Source organism: Bubalus bubalis, chromosome 4, assembly GCF_019923935.1.
Source record: "Bubalus bubalis isolate 160015118507 breed Murrah chromosome 4, NDDB_SH_1, whole genome shotgun sequence".
Classification (NCBI taxonomy): Eukaryota; Metazoa; Chordata; class Mammalia; order Artiodactyla; family Bovidae; genus Bubalus; species Bubalus bubalis.
The window spans coordinates 4,582,454-4,600,812 of NC_059160.1; the positions used below are offsets into that span (position 1 = coordinate 4,582,454).

The 18,359-nt window shown below is 55.3% G+C and overlaps 1 protein-coding gene across 7 annotated transcripts in view; it reads right to left on the reverse strand.

Moving 5' to 3' along the window:
• ARHGAP8 (Rho GTPase activating protein 8) overlaps positions 1-18,359 on the reverse strand; it is a 50,810-nt gene that overhangs the window by 15,860 nt on the left and 16,591 nt on the right. For 6 of the 7 annotated variants that reach the window (XM_044940779.2, XM_044940778.2, XM_045165223.1 and 3 more), the window contains 5 exons: positions 15,941-16,028; positions 10,423-10,554; positions 6,562-6,648; positions 1,570-1,668; positions 184-294 (listed from right to left, as the gene is read on the reverse strand). In XM_044940779.2, the coding sequence (XP_044796714.2) occupies positions 184-294; positions 1,570-1,668; positions 6,562-6,648; positions 10,423-10,554; positions 15,941-16,028 (517 nt within the window). Of the gene's footprint in view, positions 1-183; positions 295-1,569; positions 1,669-6,561; positions 6,649-10,422; positions 10,555-15,940; positions 16,029-16,606; positions 17,608-18,359 lie in introns of those variants that run through there. The other variant, XM_045165224.1, reaches the window with a different exon arrangement.

Genomic DNA, 18,359 nt, shown 5'->3' on the forward strand with positions numbered 1-18,359 from the left:
TCTGCACACAAGCATACAGACACACACAGTGGCGGGCACTCCGGCCTCGTGACAAGCTCACAGGTCAGTTTCCCCGAACGCTTAAGCTCGGCTGCGGAGGCTGAGGTCTGGGGAGAACCCGCCCACCACTGGCACACGGATGCATCCCAGGAAACAAGGCAGACCCTGTCCCCGCTCACTTACTATTGCAGACTGACTCCGAATTGCTGGGTGGGCAGAGGGGGCCGCGGTGGGGGCGTCTTGGTGGGAGGGGGCAGCCTGCCGGCGTGCAGGTTCCGAAGCTCCTCGTCGTATCTGTGGACACAAAAGAAGCTCAGCTGTCAGCTGGCAGGGGTGCAGCCTCGGGCCCCAAGGCGCTGTCGGGTCACACGCCCCACAAGCATCTTCATCCCTTTTAAGACTCATCACAGTGGTACCTCCTCCAGGAAGCCTTCCCTGATGCTCTAGGGAGCATCTCGGGTTACACACCCCTCAAGCATCTGCAGGATGGGACCCTGGGCGTCCCATCCTTCCAGGCCCATATCTCAGTCTTGCACGTGCTCACACAGACACACGCACCCTCACAAGCCCCGGTAGCCGTGGGCGTTCACACAAAAGCCAGCAAGAGCAATCCACCCTCTGTCAAACAGCCATCCTCTCCTGCCAACCCCTAGCCGACACTTTATCCACGTGTCTGCACGAGCGCTTCCCTCTGCTGGAAAGGGACGCTTCCCTGGGCTCTCGATCTAGCTCTCAGTCTCTTCCAAACTCACTTCAGGAGTCACCTCCTCCTGGAAGCCTCCCCTGATATTCCCTCCTCACAAGTCCCCTCCCCAGCTGGGTTCAGCACCTTTCAGGGCCTCGTGGCCCCATTACCTGAGAGTGTCCTGAGGTGGACGCACTCTCTCTATGGCGCTCTATATCCTTGGGACTTGGGGCCCAGAGGGAGGGAGCCACCCCCACTCCACCTGCAGGGCTTCCTCAAAGGAGCACCCCCAGAGGGCGGGATGCAAAAGGCAGAAGAGCGTGGGGCAGGGCTCAGAGACTGGGCTCCATCTGAGCTGACAGAGGGACCCGGGGCTGGCCACACGCCTTCCTGGGCTCCCTCCCGCAACCTGAGCCCCTGTCAGAGGAGGGGACCGCTGCCTAGAAAACAAAGCAGCGGACCCATCAGCTAGGCTTCCACTCAGAAGCACCAGGCTGGCAGTTCTGAGAACACCTGCCCCAGGCCTGGGAGTGTTTCACGCTGTACATGCGTCATCCACACACCCCAAAAGTCCCCCTCATTCTCCGCTCCAAAGCGAAACTGGCCAACACCATGGCAGCAAACAGCAGTTACCAGCGCGGCTTATTTGTTTAATTGGTTTTGCAGCGGCGGGTGAGACAAACATCTCATCCGCGTGTGTGCACAGCCATCCCCGCCTCGCCTCTCTGAGTCAGCAGTCAGCATCTTTTACCAGGCATCCTTGCGGAGGCAGCGGATTCAGGAACCGGATCTGGCCGTGCACACGAATGGAAATGGAAATGAAGCTTTCAGCGTGAGGGGAGGCCAGGGAGGGTGGATGTGGAGGGCACAGCGGTCTCACTCACCGCAGAACCTCCCGGGGGATGCTCAGCTGGTCGTATTTGAGGTGTTCACGGAGCTCGCTCAGATAGTTGAAATAGGTGACTTTTTTCCCAAACTTGTGACTAAAAAAGAAAAAAGACAGAAGAAAATTGAAAAACAAAAAAACATTAGGGGGCAGGAAAGAGGCCGGGTGGGGGGGGGTGCTGCGGGAGCAGGCTGGTGGCAGGAACCCTGGAGCAAACAGCGCTGGCGTTTTTCATATTAAAGAAGCATAAATGCCGACACCACATAAATGCAGAGCAGAGCGGAAGCAGCACACATCTGGCAGATGCTCTGCTTTCATCAGATCTCAGACGCACCCAGCCTGCTGGAGAGCCTCATTGGCAGAAAAATCAGTATCGGCCTCCAGGGTGAGTGGCCGGGAACCTGCGGACCACACGTGGAGGGGGTCCCGGGGCAGGGCTTCTGGGGTTGGCGGTGGACATCCCACCGGGCTTCTCTCTACCAAGCGGGAGTCACATCCCCGCGACTGTGGGACCAAGCAAGACACCCTTCGATTTCCATTCAGGACAGTCACTCTTGGGGCCCACGATAGCCTGAGTGTGATGACGCAGACAAGCCCTGACCGGAGCCACTCGCCTCCCCTCTGAAGCGGGGTTCCCTGATGCAAAGAGTGGGACTGTCTACATGAACCAGCCCACTGTCTGATGCCTGGTGGACATCGCGGCCTGGGACCATTACTAATAACGAGACTCAGGACTTCCCTGGGCGGTTCAGGGGTTAAGACATTGAGCTTCCACTGCAGGGGACCCTGGTTCGATCCCCGGGTCAGGAACTAAGGTCCCGCATGCCTCATGGCTTGGGGGGAAAAAAAAAGTTTTTAAATTTAAAACTATATATATTGGACTTCTCTGGTGGCTCAATGGTAAAGAATCCACCTGCTAATGCGGGAGACACGGGATCGATCCCTAATTTGGGAGGAGCCCACATGCCTCAGATCCACTAGGCATGGACACCACAACTACTGAGCCTGTGCCCTAAAGCCCGGGAGCTGCACCCACTACCGAAGCCCACGCAGCCTAGAGCCTGTGGCACAAGACGAGCCACAGCGACCAGAAGCCCACACATCGCAGCAGAGAGCAACCCCCCCACCACAACTAGAGAGGGCCGGAGCAGCGAGGAGGCCCACACATCGCAGCAGAGAGCAACTCCCCCCGCCACAACTAGAGAGGGCCAGAGCAGCGAGGAGGCCCAGCACAGCCAGAAATAAATAACCGATTAAAAAAAAAGAGCCTCAGTTTCCCCAACCGCAAAGTGAGGAGAAGCACAGGAGGCTGGGCTGGGTGAGAAGGTCACTGCTGGGCCCAGCTGACCCTCTGTGAGACCACCCGCCTGCTCCGCTGTTTACAGCTTCACTGCCGTGTTGCCGATGCCCGCACGGCTGGCCGGATTTCACGGGCACGAGCCAATGAGCTCGGACACGTCGTACACTGCGAAACCATCCCACAACCAGCTAACAAGGTGACCATGGCCCCTAGAGGCTTCCGTGCGCCCTTGGCTGTGTGTGCGCCCGTGTGTGTGCTCGTCCTGAGGCATGCCCTCTCCAGGACTTCTCCAGTAGATGACACCACGCCATCAGCCCAGAATATCACGTCCGATAACCCAAGCAGCTGTCTTATCCCAGACCCACCGAAGCCCGGAGCCCACGGGAGGCCAAGCCGCGGGCACTGGGTGCCCCCTAGTGGAGGAGGAGGAGGAGGCCGACCAGGTGCCAGGCCCCCAGCCGTACCCACGGACAGGGTCTCTCGGGAATGGTCTGCAGGACAGAGGTGTTGGCCTCAGGGCTGCAGAAAGCCCCCCTCGTGCCAACTCCAGCCCACTCAGGAGCCCCCTCGTCTTTCTCCCAGCGTTTCTGCCTGTCCCCCTCCGGCTGCCAGGTACTGGCTGGACACCAGGCTCCACTGATGCAAGGGCTCCTTCCTGCCTCTCATTCCCAGGAAAGGGCCTCTCGGGGGCCCACCCAGGGGACCCCAAAGCAGGGGTGCAGTGGAATCGCCAGACCCCGCCTCCAGAGCGTCTGAGTCAGGCAGTGCGTGGGCCCTGGAGAGCCCTTGGGCTTATCCACTTCATCCATTGGCAGCTGAGGACTCCAGGGCTCAGATGGCTCCCCAGCCCTGACCCCTGCAGTCCGCTCAAGACACCCGCTTATGTCCATGCATGAGGCGGGACCAGGGACAGAACCACACGGGCTTGAGCTGGAATCCCAGCCAAGCCCTGATGTGCTGTGTGACCTTAGACAAACTCTATAACCTCTCTGAGCACCAACCTCCTCCTCTCTGGAATAGAAGAGAGACAGCTGACTTCATATGATTGTTTTGGGGTGCCTGGCACATAAGGTATGTAACATATTACAATTAATTAATCACAAAAGGATAATAAAAAGCTTTTTAAACCTCACTAGCAGCTAACAGTGGGTACTGACTGGTGCCAGCAGGCCCTGCTCTAAACACTCACACGTATCACGTCAGTGATTGTCACAGGGATAGGATGACCTAAGGGGCATCGTCAGCCGCAAGGGAAACCGGGGCAGGGAGGGGGCGTCTACTGCCCAGGGTGACGATGGTCAAGGGTAAGCCCAGGAGGTCTGGCCCGTACCCACATCACCTAGGCTGCCACGCTGCAACACAGCAAGAGCAGGTGGGTTTTCCCAAGAACTTTAGAGGCTTCTGGAACTCTTAGAGCTTTTCTAAGGTGAAGGACAGCACCAGGAAGCAGAACATCTGAACGGTCTTCTTGGGCAGGAGGGTAACTAGGGCTGGCTTCTTCGCTTTGTTACCTACAGCACCAGTCGGCTGCTGCTGCTGCTGCTAAGTCACTTCAAACAAAACAGGAAGAAAACCCCACCTGGCCAGAGGATGCATGTCTACGGCACAGATACCCAGCTAGGAAAGTTGGCGGGAAATTTCAGTGAAACAAAAGGAGCTCTCTGGCCACAAAAATTGCTTCCCTTGTTAAATGGGTGCTGCCTTGAGTCTGCTTTTCCAGGAATTGTCCCAAGTGGAGCTGAAGGTCCGAAAATGCGTGACCCTCTCTCAGGGCTTCCCTGGTGGCTCAGACGGTAAAGAATCTGCCTGCAACAGAGGAGGCCCATGTTCGACCCCTGGGTCGGGAAGATCCCCTGGAGAAGGGAATGGCAACCCACTCCAGTATTCTTGCCTGGAGAATCCCATGGACACAGGAGCCTGGCGGGCTGCAGTCCACAGGGGGTGCAAAGAGTTGGACACAACTCAGTGATTAACACTCCTCGTCTCCGGGCCAGGCTCTCTGGGGTGAGGTTGACAGCTAATGGGAAGGAGGGGCTCAGATCGCTGGCAGGGCAGCCCCAGACCTTGACTGCACCACCTGCTAAGAAGCTTCAGTTCCAAAGGAGACAAGACTCAAACCTTCCACAGCTTCTCGATCTGGTCTGAGGGGTGGCATGGTTTATTACCAGGAAGAGGATCTCAGAGTTCCCCAGAAGCGCCTCCAGGGTGATTTTGCACAGCCGGGAAAACACACACCTGCTCGCCTGGGAGGGCCCAGGACTCTGCATGCTGAGGCTGAGGGGAGCGTGGAGGGGGAGGGGTGCACGGGGCTCCTCCCAGAGAGGCTCTCACAACCAGACATGCTGGGAAGTCCTTGTTCAAGTCCCAGAGCTGGCCTGGAAAGTGGAGGGGGCCTCAGACAGCGACCTGAGGTCACAGAAAGGTTTGTGCACACATGTGAGCACTTGTGCATGTGTATTCACTCGCCAAGTGAGAAGCGAGCGGGCTGGAGGGACCCTGAGAGATGCCACAGTACAAATGCCGTGAGAGCGACTCACCGAGAGGCCAGGCGGCCGCTGTAACAAACGATCACAGAACTAAGGGCTTAAAACGACATTAGCTTATCCTGCAGGTCTGGGCTTCAGAAGTCCAACACAGGTCTCACCTGAGGGTCACAATCTCCCTCGTCCCACCCGGGGCCCCTTGCATTGGGAGCCCTTCCGTCCGCCAGGTGTGGGGCTGGAGCTGCTGTATGAAAACCATGTCTAGGGCCCTCCGCCCCGTCCACCCCGTCACGTGGGCCTGGACACACAGTGTGTGCTGAGTGCATGCGGTCCACATGGGGGCAAAGCGGAGGGGCTGTGTGGCCCTGGCAGAGCCCCTCCGGCCTCGCCAACCCCTGGCCTCTGCTTCCCACCACGGAGGCAGAAATCATCCCGCAGGGAGAGCCTGGATGCGGAGGAGGAGGGCTGAAGTCACCGCTCTTTTGTTGAAGAGTCAGGCCTTTGGCTGGATGTGCCAGGCCAGGAAGGGCTCACCAGGCACGGACTGCCCAAACCCTCTGGTCCCAAAGAGAGGACGACCCCTGACCGGCTCCTGGAAGGTGACCCCCATGCCCTTGGGAGGTCCCGCTGATGACAGCGTCTTTGCACCGGGGCTAACGACATGATTTACGGCGAGGTCTTGCGCCACACTGGGTCCATCTAAGTGGACACCGAGCTCAGGTGAGCTTCTAGGGTGAGTGACACTCATCTTGAGCAGCACACCGAGGCCAGGGGACCGAGCTGACCTGCATAAACCCTCCCTGCCCCAAAGAAGGCAGCAGGGAGCTGGGCTTGGGCTGCTGGCATGCCTTGTGCCTTTTCCAGATCCTACGTGCACCCTTCCCCTGTAAAGACTGGAACCATAAGTGTGACAGATTTCCCGAGTTCTGGGAGTCCTCGTGGGGAGTCCCTGACCTGAGGCGGTCTCAGGATCCCGACACGGGTGTGTATACACAATGTGGGTACTCAGGAAAAGCGGGCTATAAAACGCCGGAGCCGACTTCACTGGGGGTGTGAGCCGAGGTTCCTGTTCATGACCGTCAGCCCTGTGATCCGACATAGTCGGGGGGCAGGCGGCTACCCCAGACGCACAGGCGCCCCAGAGCAGGACTGCCCGGGTGTCCGGCTGTCTGACCCCAGCAAGACCCTCGCGGAGAGCGGCTTGTACCTGACGAGGGGCTTCAGGATGGTCCACAGGATTTTGATGAAGTTGGTGGGGTGCACGACATACAGGGCCTTCAGGTTCTTCTTGTACCTGAGGAGGGAGACGGAGGGGGTCTCAGAGCACGCACATGGGCTGGAAAGACACCCTGGGCTGGAAAGAGAGCTGCAGTGCGGTGGCCTCAACGGCAAGTCTCAGAACCCTCCGTTCCTATTTTTTTCTTTTTTATGTTTTATTTATCTGCTTATTCGGCTGCCTTGGGTCTTCATGGCAGCGTGCAGGCTTAGTTGCTCCACGGCATGTGGGATCTTAGTTCCCCGAACAGGAATCAAACCCGAGACCTTCAGCTTGGAAGGTGGACTCTTAAACCCTGGACCATCAGGATAGTCCCAACCTTCCGTTTCTGGACAGTCGATTTAAGGACATAGAAGGAGAAAATGAGGCCCCCACGCTCATCACTGGCCGTGTGCACATGGCACTTTACAGTTTGCAAGATCAGAGCCCCCACTTATAGGCGCCACACTGGGGCTGGGGGCGGGGACACAGTGGCAACTCGGCAGCAAGCCCCGTTCTGCAGGGAACTGGCCTGGGCGAGGGCGGAGCCGTGGCCCCCACCCGCACCACGCGGCGGCTCTAGGCACCCCCTTCAACCCCCGCTCTGCAGGGAACTGGCCTGGGCGAGGGCAGAGCCGCGGCCCCCACCCCCACCACGCGACGGCCCTAGGCACCCCCTTCAACGAGATGCTTCTTAGCCGACTTCCCTTCCTCTTTCGTGATTAATTCAGTCTAGAGCCATCAGGCCGAGCCAAGAAGGCTGGCGTCCACCCAGGGCCGGAGGGAGTGGGTGGGCCCGCTGGGGTCTGTGACGCCAGCAAGGGGCTGGCAGCCTGGTGGGAAGGGGGTGTCCCAGAGGGAGAAGGGTGTCCACACTCGGGTCAGCCAGGGACACCCTCAAGCCGGCTCTTCGCCCTTCAAAGAGCTGATTGCCAGAATTTCAGCCATTTCGGGAGCCAGCTGTGAAAAACAGCCATTATTCAACAGTATCAACTCACAATGAAGTAAATCATTTTAAACACAAAGGTCAGTGGTCCAGCCTCACTGATTCCTGATCACTCCATGATATGTACTATTGCTGTGCCCTTGGGCTCCTTCGCCTGTTACATCCCAGGGGTGGGAGAACCCACAAGAAGGGATGGCCACCCACCTCCTCCCAGTTCTGTGCCCAGCGGGGCCACGTGGGCCACTTGGAAATGGTCACAGTTGCAGGACCGAACCACGGGAATCTGCAAACACTACCCATCAGTCTCCCCAAGCCCCCGGGAGCTGATTAGTAAGGCAGACATGAGCGAGGGGGATGGACAGGAAGTCCAGCACGAGGTGTCTGGGACCAGGCAGGCAGAGGACGGTGGAGGCTGAGAAGGGACCCAACATTTGCAACCAACTGTGGGAGCAAGAAAGGGGCAGCCACGGCGGCCTGGTGCGGGCATCAGCCCAGGGGACACCGGCAGCTCTGTGGGGGCGGGGCAGCCCCAGTGGTAACAGAGCCTCAGCGAGTGAGAGGTGGCCACGCGATTAGCCAGAGGCAGGCCAACTAACAGCGGTGGATTCCCAGGTGGCTCAGTGGTAAAGAATCCTCCTGCCAACACAGAAGACACAAGAGACGTAGGTTCGATCCCCCGGTCGGGAAGATCCCCTGGAGGAGGAAATGGCAACACACTCCAGTATTCTTGCTGGGAAATCCCATGGACAGAGGAGCCCGGCAGGCTACAATCTGTGGGGTCACAAAGAGTCAGACCCCACTGAGCGCCTGAGCACGCACAAAGGCAGTGGGAGCCAGGCTCTTACTGTTGGAGAAGAGATGTTACGAATGCAGAAAGGGAGAAGGCTAGAATGAGCCCTGGAGGGGAAGGACTAGTATAGATGTCGGTGTGAACACACAGGTACCAGGAGAAACAGGCAAATGCAAACATGAAGACCCATGTCGATGTGTGTGTGTACGTACGTCTACATATATGTACACATACACACACCGCAACTGTCCACTGACTCGCCTGCGAGCCGTAACAGCCCCACAGCAACTAACACACTGCTTCCAGGGCCGGGTTTGTAGGAGCGTCCTCCCTTAAGAGGAATCAGGGACCAGAGAAACGGCAGATTCCTGCGCTGGGTGCGTGCGTGTGTGCTAAGTTGCTGTCAGTCGTGTCCGACTCTTTGCGACCCCACGGACTGTAGCCTGCCAGGCTCCTCTGTCCATGGGATTCTCCAGGCAAGAATACTGGAGTGGGTTGCCATGCCCTCCTCCAGGAAATCTTCCCAACCCAGAGATCAAACTTGCGTCTCTCACATCCTCTGCAGAGGCAAGCGGGTTCTTTACCGCTAGTGCCACCTGGGAAGCCACCTGGGATGTGCCCGGAGCATCTCATTGTCCTAGAAAGTAAAGGAAGCACTCGGAGGGACAGGGACGTGTCTGTGGGACACAGGAGCCAGGCTGAAGCTCACCTGGCCAAATTTAAACAATTTGAGCATTAGGATAAATATAGTCATGGATTATAAACTATTGAATAAAATTGGAGATCCCAAGTCTGTACAAATATAAATAAACCGGAAGAGAAAGCTCTTCAGCACAGTGAAATGCCAACTAAGAGCTGCAGTCACCATTTGTCACCCATCTTAATAATAATTAAGCCAAGAAATGGCCAGGGAGGCAAAAGCTAGCACATGAAACTGATATTTATACAAGCTCAGAGTATCTCCCGAAGGAATGTTAATTAATTACCAGAAAAAAAAAAACAGTCTTGCAATTCGGAAGGAGGAAGCTGCAGTGACTTTCAGGTGGTCCAAGGACCCAGAGCACAGCTGTTACAAAGTCCATCCCTATAGGAAGGTGGATTCCATCAGGTGCCACCCATGGCAGGAGCACCGGCACTCCTAGAAGGGGGTCAGGTACATTCCTGGGTGGATGGTTCTTGCTTAAAGGAGAGACCTGGCAGAACAGTTTGGAAGATGAGAAGTCAAAAGCAGAGAGAATAGAAAAAGATGCAGGAAACCCACTGCATCCTTGTAGTGATGTTTGTAATGGTGGATGGAAAATCTTTGCTGTATAAATTGCATCCAATTCGATTTGGAGCTCTGCTTACATACCCCCACAGACAGGGAACTCACTATCTGCAGCAGGCGCTCCATGACCGGGTGGCTTTGAAGCCTAGGACACCCCTCCTTTGGCTTCCATCAAGCCAAGATCTATAATCTTACTCCTGCCCCCAGTCCACCTTTGAGAGAAGTGAGAGAAACAAAAGAAGTTCCCTACCTTCCATTTGAAAATTCATCTGTTTTAGCTCAAGACAGGCATACACACATATCCTCCCACTGTCAGCCTGAGCTTCTGGAAAAGATCGCTTTGAACATGTCATTTGCTTCTTTTCAAGAACCATGGGGCTTCCCAGGTGGCGCTAGTCATAAAGAACCTACCTGCCAATGCAGGAGATGCAAGAGACACGGGTTCGACCCCTTGGTCAGGAAGAGCCCCTGAAGAAGGAAAATGGCTACCCGCTCCAGTGTTCCTGCCTGGGAAATTCCATGGACTGAAGAGTCTGGCGGGCTCCAGGCCATGGGGTCACAATGAGTCGGACACGGCTAAGCAGGCACGCGCCGAGAGCCTTGCGTGGCTGCCCACCCAGCCCTAAACGACAGTGCTGGACAGAGGCCCCTGGCCCTGAGGGGTGCTCACCCTAATGCTCCGCCTGGCCCTCAGGGTCCCGCCCTCACCTACTGCAGAGCCAGGACCCCTCCTGTCACCCGAGCCTCCCCCTCACTCAGCCGGGAACCTGAGGTTCCCCTCCACCCCACCCAAGGCTGGAAGGCACCCACCTCCTGTCAAACTCCTTGTAGGCGCTCTGCAGCCAGCGTAGGGACGGCTTGTTCTGGCTGTTCAGCCCGTAGTGGAAGTAGACGATGGTGTAATCGCTCTCCACGTACTGGTCCAGCGTGTACTTCAAATACCTGGGCACAGAGCGTGGGACACGGTTATGAGCATCTCACGTTGATCAAAATGCCTTCCCCGTAATGGAGCTGTGGTCACCCAGCGGGTGCCAACACCGGGCCATGGGGGACGCTTCCAGGTCAATGCTGAGAATCCACCTGCAGGGGGCCTAATCCTCGTTCCTCTCTCTTTCTTGTTCAGCTGTGCTGTGCAGCTTGCGGGCTCTTGTGTGGCACATGGGAGCTTAGTTCCCTGACCAGGGATCGAAAACAAGCCCCCTGCATTGGGAGCACGGAGTTTTAACCACTGGACTGCCTGGGAAGTCCCTAGTCCTCATTTCTCAGATGATAACTGAGGCTCAGAGATGTTAAGTAACTTACCTGACTTTTCCCTCCCTCCACAGCCAGGGAGTGGATGTGATGCCTTGAAAGTGGCCCCCAAAAGACTTCCAGTGTCAAATCCCCAGAACCCTCGATTGTGGTCATATTTGGAAAAGGCTCTTAGCAGACGTGATTAAGAAAAGGCTTCTCAGAGCAGTTAGTCCTGGATTATCCACTTCAGGTCACTTCAGTTCAGTCGCTCAGTCATGTCCGACTCTTTGCGACCCCATGGACTGCAGCATGCCAGGCCTCCCCGTCCATCACCAACTCCCGGAGTTTACTCAAACTCACGTCCATTGAGTCGGTGATGCCATCCAACCATCTCATCCTCTGTCATCCCCTTCTCCTCCTGCCCTCAATCTTTCACAGCATCAGGGTCTTTTCAAATGAGCAGCTCTTCACATTAGGTGGCCAAAGTATTGGAGTTTCAGCTTCAACAGCAGTCCTTCCAATGTACATTCAGGACTGATTTCCTTTAGGATGGACTGGTTGGGTCTCCTTGCAGTCCAAGGGACTCTCAAGAGTCTTCTCCAACACCACAGTTAAAAAGCATCAATTTTTTGGCACTCAGCTTTCTTCACAGTCCAACTCTCACATCCATACATGACCACAGGAAAAACCATAGCCTTGACTAGACAGGCCTTTTTTGGCAAAGCAATGTCTCTGCTTTTTAATATGTTGTCTAGGTTGGTCATAACTTTTCTTCCAAAGAGTAAGCGTCTTTTTATTTCATGGCTGCGGTTACCATCTGCACTGATTTTGGAGCCCCCCCCCAAAATAAAGTCAGCCACTGCTTCCACTGTTTCTCCATCTATTTGCCATGAAGTGATGGGACCAGATGCCATGATCTTAGTTTTCTGAATGTTGAGCTTTAAGTCAACTTTTTCACTCTCCTCTTTCATCAAGAGGTTCTTTAGTCCTTCTTCATTTTCTGCCATAAGGGTGGTGTCATCTGCATATCTGGGGTTATTGATATTTCTCCCAACAATCTTGATTCCAGCTTGTGCTTCCTCCAGCCCAGCGTTTCTCATGATGTACTCTGCATATAAGTTAAATAAACAGGGTGACAATATACAGCCTTGACATACTCCTTTTCCTATTTGGAACCAGCCTGTTGTTCCATGTCCAGTTATAACTGTTGCTTCCTGACCTGCATACAGGTTTCTCAAGAGGCAGGTTAGGTGGTCTGGTATTCCTATCTCTTTCAGAATTTTCCACAGTTTATTGTGTTCCACACAGTCAAAGCAAGAATCCCTTAGAAGAAATGGAGTGGCCATCATGGTCAACAAAAGAGTCTGAAATGCAATACTTGGATGCAGTCTCAAAAACGACAGAATGATTTGTTTGTCTGCAAGGCAAACCATTCAATATCACGGTAATCTAAGTCTATGCCCCAACCAGTAATGCTGAAGAAGCTGAAGTTGAATGGTTCTATGAAGACCTACAAGACCTTCTAGAATTAACACCCAGAAAAGATGTCCTTTTCATTATAGGGGACTGGAATGCAAAAGTAGGAAGTCAAGAAACACGTGGAGTAACAGCAAATGTGGCCTTGGAGTACGGAATGAAGCAGGGCAAAGGCTAATAGAGTTCTGCCAAGAGAATGCATTGGTCATAGCAAACACCCTCTTCCAACAACACAAGAGAAGACTCTACAGGTGGACATCACCAGATGGTCAACACCGAAATCAGATTGATCATATTCTTTGCAGCCAAAATGAAGAAGCTCTATACAGTCAGCAAAAAAAAAGACCGGAAGCTGACTGTGGCTCAGATCATGAACTCCTTATTGCCAAATTCAGACTTAAATTGAAGAAAGTGGGGAAAGACCATTTTCTAGGAAAGACCATACCTAGACCATTCAGGTATGACCTAAATCAAATCCCTAGAAGTGAGAAATAGACTTAAGGGACTAGATTTGAAAGACAGAGTGCCTGATGAACTATGGACAGAGGTTCCTGACACTGTACAAGAGACAGGGAGCAAGACCATTCCCAAGAAAAAGAAATGCAAAAAAGCAAAATGGCTCTTTGAGGAGGCCGTACAAATAGTTGTGAAAAGAAGAGAAGTGAAAAGCAAAGGAGAAAAGGAAAGATATACCCATTTGAATGCAAAGTTCCAAAGAATAGCAATGAGAGATAAGAAAGCCTTTCTCAGTGATCAGTGCAAAGAAATAGAGGAAAACAATAGAATGGGAAAGACTAGAGATCTCTTCAAGAAATCTTATTAGAGATACCAAGGGAACATTTCATGCAAAGATGGGCTCAATAAAGGACAGAAATGGTATGGACCTAACAGAAGCAGACGATATTAAGAAGAGGTGGCAAGAATACACAGAAGAACTGTACAAAAAAGATCTTCACGACCCAGATAATCACGTTGGTGTGATCACTGACCTAGAGCCAGACATCCTGGAATGTGAAGTCGGGTGGGCCTTAGAAAGCATCATTACAATCAAAGCTAGTGGAGGTGATAGAGTTGAGCTATTTCAAATCCTAAAGGATGATGCTGTGAAAGTGCTGCACTCAATATACCAGCAAATTTGGAAAACTCAGCAGTGGCCACAGGACTGGAAAAGGTCAGTTTTCATTCCAATCCCAAAGAAAGGAATGCCAAAGAATGCTCAAACTACCGCACAATTGCACTCATCTCACATGGTTGCAAAGTAATGCTCAAAATTCTCCAAGCCAGGCTTCAACAATACGTGAACCGTGAACTTCCTGATGTTCAAGCTGGTTTTAGAAAAGGCAGAGGAACCAGAGATCAAATTGCCAACATCTGCTGGATCATCGAAAAAGCAAGAGAGTTCCAGGAAAACACCTATTTCTGCTTTATTGACTATGCCAAAGCCTTTGACTGTGTGGAATATCCTGGGGCGGGGGGGCACTAAATGCAAGCTCTCATATCCTAGTTAAGATGGCTTAAAAGAGGAAAGTCATAGAGCGGAGTCGGCCACGTGAAGACAGAGGCAGAGCAGACAGCAATGCGGCCACCAGGCCAGGAGGGTGTGAAATCGCCGACAGCCACCCCGCCAGAAGCTGCAAGAGGCAAGAAATGTTCCTCTGCTGGAGGCGAGGCCTCCTCTGGGGGGACTGCGGCCCCACAGACACGACTCCCGGCCCCTGCAACTGGGGAGAATCAATGTGCTGCGTTACACCACTCAGAGTTTGGTGATTTGTTGCAGTGGCCACAGGAAACTGACACCCAGGATGGGCTGGGGTTCAAACCCGGGACTAACTCAGCCCCTCCACTTCGGACTCCTCGCTGTCCGGCAGTCTGTCTAGAAGCAAGCGATTTCTCCTTTTCAGATCTGCTCCTAACGTGCTTTCTCTTGGGCTTCCCAGGTGGTGCTAGAGGTAAGAATCTGCCTGCCAATGCAAGAGACATGGGTTCGATGCCCTGGGTCGAGAACATCCCTTGGAGGAGGAAGTGGCCACCCACTCCAGTATGCTTGCCTGGAGAATCCCATGGACAGAGGAGCCTGGCAGGCTACAGTCCTTGGGGCCAAAGAGAGCTGGACACGACTGAGCATGCACACGCACGTTTTCTTTTTACTGGAAAGTAGACCCGCATCTGTCATTCGACCACACTCCTCGGGATAGACTCTACAAATCCCACGGTCAGTCTCCGGGCTGCAGAGCATGCTCCTTCCTGGCCATGCGCATGTGACCTGCCTGAAAAGCCCTGGTCCAGCCATCTGCACTTGAGCTGCAGATGGAGCTCTCCTGACCCTGTCAGCAATCTGGCTCCCGATGTACAGCTGGTTCGGCCAGGTTCTTGCACCTCAGGTGGTCTGAGTCATTCATCATTTAGAAGCACAGCCCGTGATTAATCTAGCCTGGCGCTCCAGGAATTGAGGCACGGCTTCCCTGAGTCGGTGGTGGGCCCGGCATTCCAGGAATTCAGGCATGGCTTCTCTGAGTCGGTGGTGGGACCGCAGCCGCCTTCCCTGGGAGCCTGGCAAACACAGCCCGCCAGAGCCCAGGGGCCGTTCTGTCTTCAGCAGCTGGTGGAGGATCCAGCAAACGAGTCAGATGCCTGGGGTCCCGGGAATTCTCACAAAACAAGCAGCACGAAGGCTTCTGGATGCTTCTATGATCCAACTGTGCCTTCGCTCACTTGGGAGTGTGGGGCTCCAGGCCACAGTCGTGGCATCGAGCTGTGGCTGGGCTTTCGCAGTTGAGAGAAAAGTGGATCTAGAAGCAGTGATAGCAGATTCAGGCCCCCGAGCCGTCCCAGCAGCGGGCGAGTCCGCTCTGGGCCAGACTTCGCGCCTCTGTCCCTCACAAGGGGACACAGACATTCCCAGGGATGCCCAACCATCGGGCTGGGGCTTGACCAAGTGAATGAAGAGCCATCAGCACGTGGTCGGAGAGCAGAACCTGACGGCTGAGCAGGAAATGCCTGGGACATGGTGTCCAGGTAAGTCACATGGGCCCGGCAGGTAACCTGGGCGGGGACTCGGCCCCCAGCAGGACCCGCTGGGCGGGAGGGCACTTCACTTGATTTCAAGCAGCCTCAGTGGCCTCGGCACACAGCTTTCTCCTTCCCGGGCCGAGCCCCTCACCAGACCCGAGGTCGTTTGCTCTCTGGGGCAACTCCGGGCGGGAGCTTTGCAAAGGGGGCTGCGCCAGCTCTCCCGACGCTCTCGGGGTCCGGCCGGGGAGGGGGCCCCGGGGCCAGCGTGGCCTCACAGAGCGCAGGGACAGGGCAGAGGACGAGGCCCCCGCGGGTCAGGGGCAGTGGGGAGGGCTGCCTCCCGAGCAGACGCAGAGGGCGGCCTGCGTGGCTTGGAGGGGCACAGGCATCGGCCCTGCGGGTGGGCCTGCCACCTGGCACTGATGACAGCCCTCAGGACCCGAGCGTCCACCGCTGTCTGTTAGCCTTTGACCCCGAACATCCTCTCTGTGCTGAGAGTGATGGAGAGGCACCTGCCCAGGGAGAGGGACACACAGAGGTGGGGGGGCGCCTATGGAGGAGGGACGGTGGGGCGGGGGGGCATGGAGGGGGCACAGGACAGACTTACTCCAGCAGCCGCCTGTGGTTGAGCTCGTGGGAGGGGGGCATCCGGCAGCAGCAGAACGTGATGACTCGTCTTCCGAAGCGGTCCTCCCCTGCGGGGCAGATGGGTGTGAGCCCCGGTCCCGGCCTGACACCAGAGGCGGCCGTCTCCCCCCATGCCCTCTGGCTATCACCAAAGACGGCCTCCGTGCAGCCCACCCGAGCTAAGAGGCGCAGGCGGCCGGGGTGAGGGGGCAGCAGCACCTGCCAGATGGGTGTTGCTACCTGAGGATCTGGGTGCCTTGGCCAAGGTCGCCATCAACTCCCCTTGTACCCCAGAGCCCACACCTGCTGAGCCCGGGGCTCACACAAGGTCCCACAGTCATTTCCTGGCTGGTTACAGGAAGGCCGTGCGTGTGCGCTCAGCCATGTCCACCGCTTCACGACCCCATGGACTGTAGCCCGCCCGGCTCCTCTGTCCACGGGATCCTCCAGGCAAGAGTACGGGGGGTGGGGTGCCATTTCCTCCTCCAGGGGATCTTCCCAACTCAGGGATCGAACCCGCGTCTCCTACACGGGCAGGTGGATTCTTTACCACTGAGCCATCTGGGAAGCCCTACAGGAAGATTATCAGAAAACAGAAAGGTGCCCTTCCAGAAGTGTCTGTGACTCTGAACTCACTGTAACTTACTGTAAACAAGTATTTACAGCTGTTGTCAGATGTTTACTTAAAATAAGAAGAAATGGCAGCAGAGCATCTTCATTCCTCCACCCACCCTACCCCAGCTCTGACAGGCAATGCATCAAGCTCTCACGCCCAGCCAGGACGGCTGTTTGTTATTTAGGGCACATCCGTTTCTCCTGGGAGCCCGCGAGCCACTCTGACCTTCAGAATGCGAGAGTCATTTTGGTTTCCAAAGACAGTGGCCTTTTCACAGGTTCCTTGAGAATTCTGGTCATGGTTTCTGTTTGTTTAGAAGGCGTTTGTTGAAAGGACTGCCAGGGGCCCAGGCGTTTATCTGCTTCCCTTGCCAGCTGGGCATTTCCGTCTGGGCACAAAACCTTCAATGGCTGTGCCTGGAGGTACAAAGTGTTTTCCAAACGATGTTTCTAGCATCGTGGCGGCCAGGCTCCACGGCTCACCTGAGCCTGTGCTCGCCTGCAAGAGGGAAGGAGAGGGACGACTTTGCTTCTAAAGATGTGAACTGTTTTATGCAGTGACTGGAGGAATAGGGAATTAAATGCCCCTGGCGCTGAAAGAGAAGGTCGACCTCCACGCTGAGATGTCAGCATAGGAACCAGACCAAGTGGAGAGACTTGGGGATGTGCTGAGTGATTGGTCAACGGAAGGCCAGGCCAACACACACTCATTGCGGGCTCACCGTGAGCCCAGCTCTGGAAAGAAAAGGCCAGACATGGTCCCCACTGGTCCACGGTCGACGGGAAAGGACAGTGATGGGGTGCTGGGGGTCTTGGCTCGGCTCAGCAATCCCCTCTCTGAAAACCTTCAAGGGCTCCGGCAGCCATGTCCACCTCCACAGGGACTTCCCAGATCGGGGGTGCTATCCTCCACAGGCTGGCCCTCACTTCAGACACCAGCTATGTGTCAAGGATCCCCAGGCCTCCCTGTTTTTGTCCAGCTGCCTATAGATTCCCAGGTTTCCACTACCCGCCTCACAACTGATTACTCATTGGCTCACAGAACTCTGGAAAGCGCTAGACTTAAAATCACCTTTATTATAAAGGATACAAGGCAGAACCAGGCAAGAGGGGAGATGCACCGGGGAGCCGGGCAGCCCTGGGCCAGCCTCTTTGCAACGTGGGGATAAGAGACCTGACTTTGGGGGAACAGGAAGGCCTGCACCCATAGTTGGAATAAAGCCTTGCTGAGCTGGAACATATCAGGCGCTCGATAAAGGTGGCCCATTAGTCACCACACGCCCGGAAGGATGGTGGTGCGTGCACGTGTGCTGTTCCATCGGTGGTGAGAAAACCGAGGTCCAGAGATGCCAGGTGAGCGTCAGAGCTGGGATCCTGCTCACGGCTGGCTGGCTTCCGGGGCAGCGCCCCCAGGCCAGCCTCCTCTGCCCCCGACGTTCCAAGCAAGGAGGCCGTCACAGCCCCAAAGCCCCCACAGCCCCGAGGAACCCCCGGGACCCCCAGGCTCCCGCCCACTGAGCAGTTACGGGGCATTTGTGTTAACCACCCCCCTCAGGATGAGTCAATGGCCTCCCGCTCTCCAGCAACACAGGCCGGTGTATGGAAAACGGGCTTCGAAATTGTCATATGGGAGGAAATGAAAACTATCAATAAAATGTAGACTCTATAAGGCCCTGGTTTAATTCACAACCCCATCTTCTCCCCTCGCTGGTTCACAACACAACATCACTCATGGTCTCCAAGACGGAGAAGCCCCGTTTCTGCAGAAAGAAATGAGTTCTGTG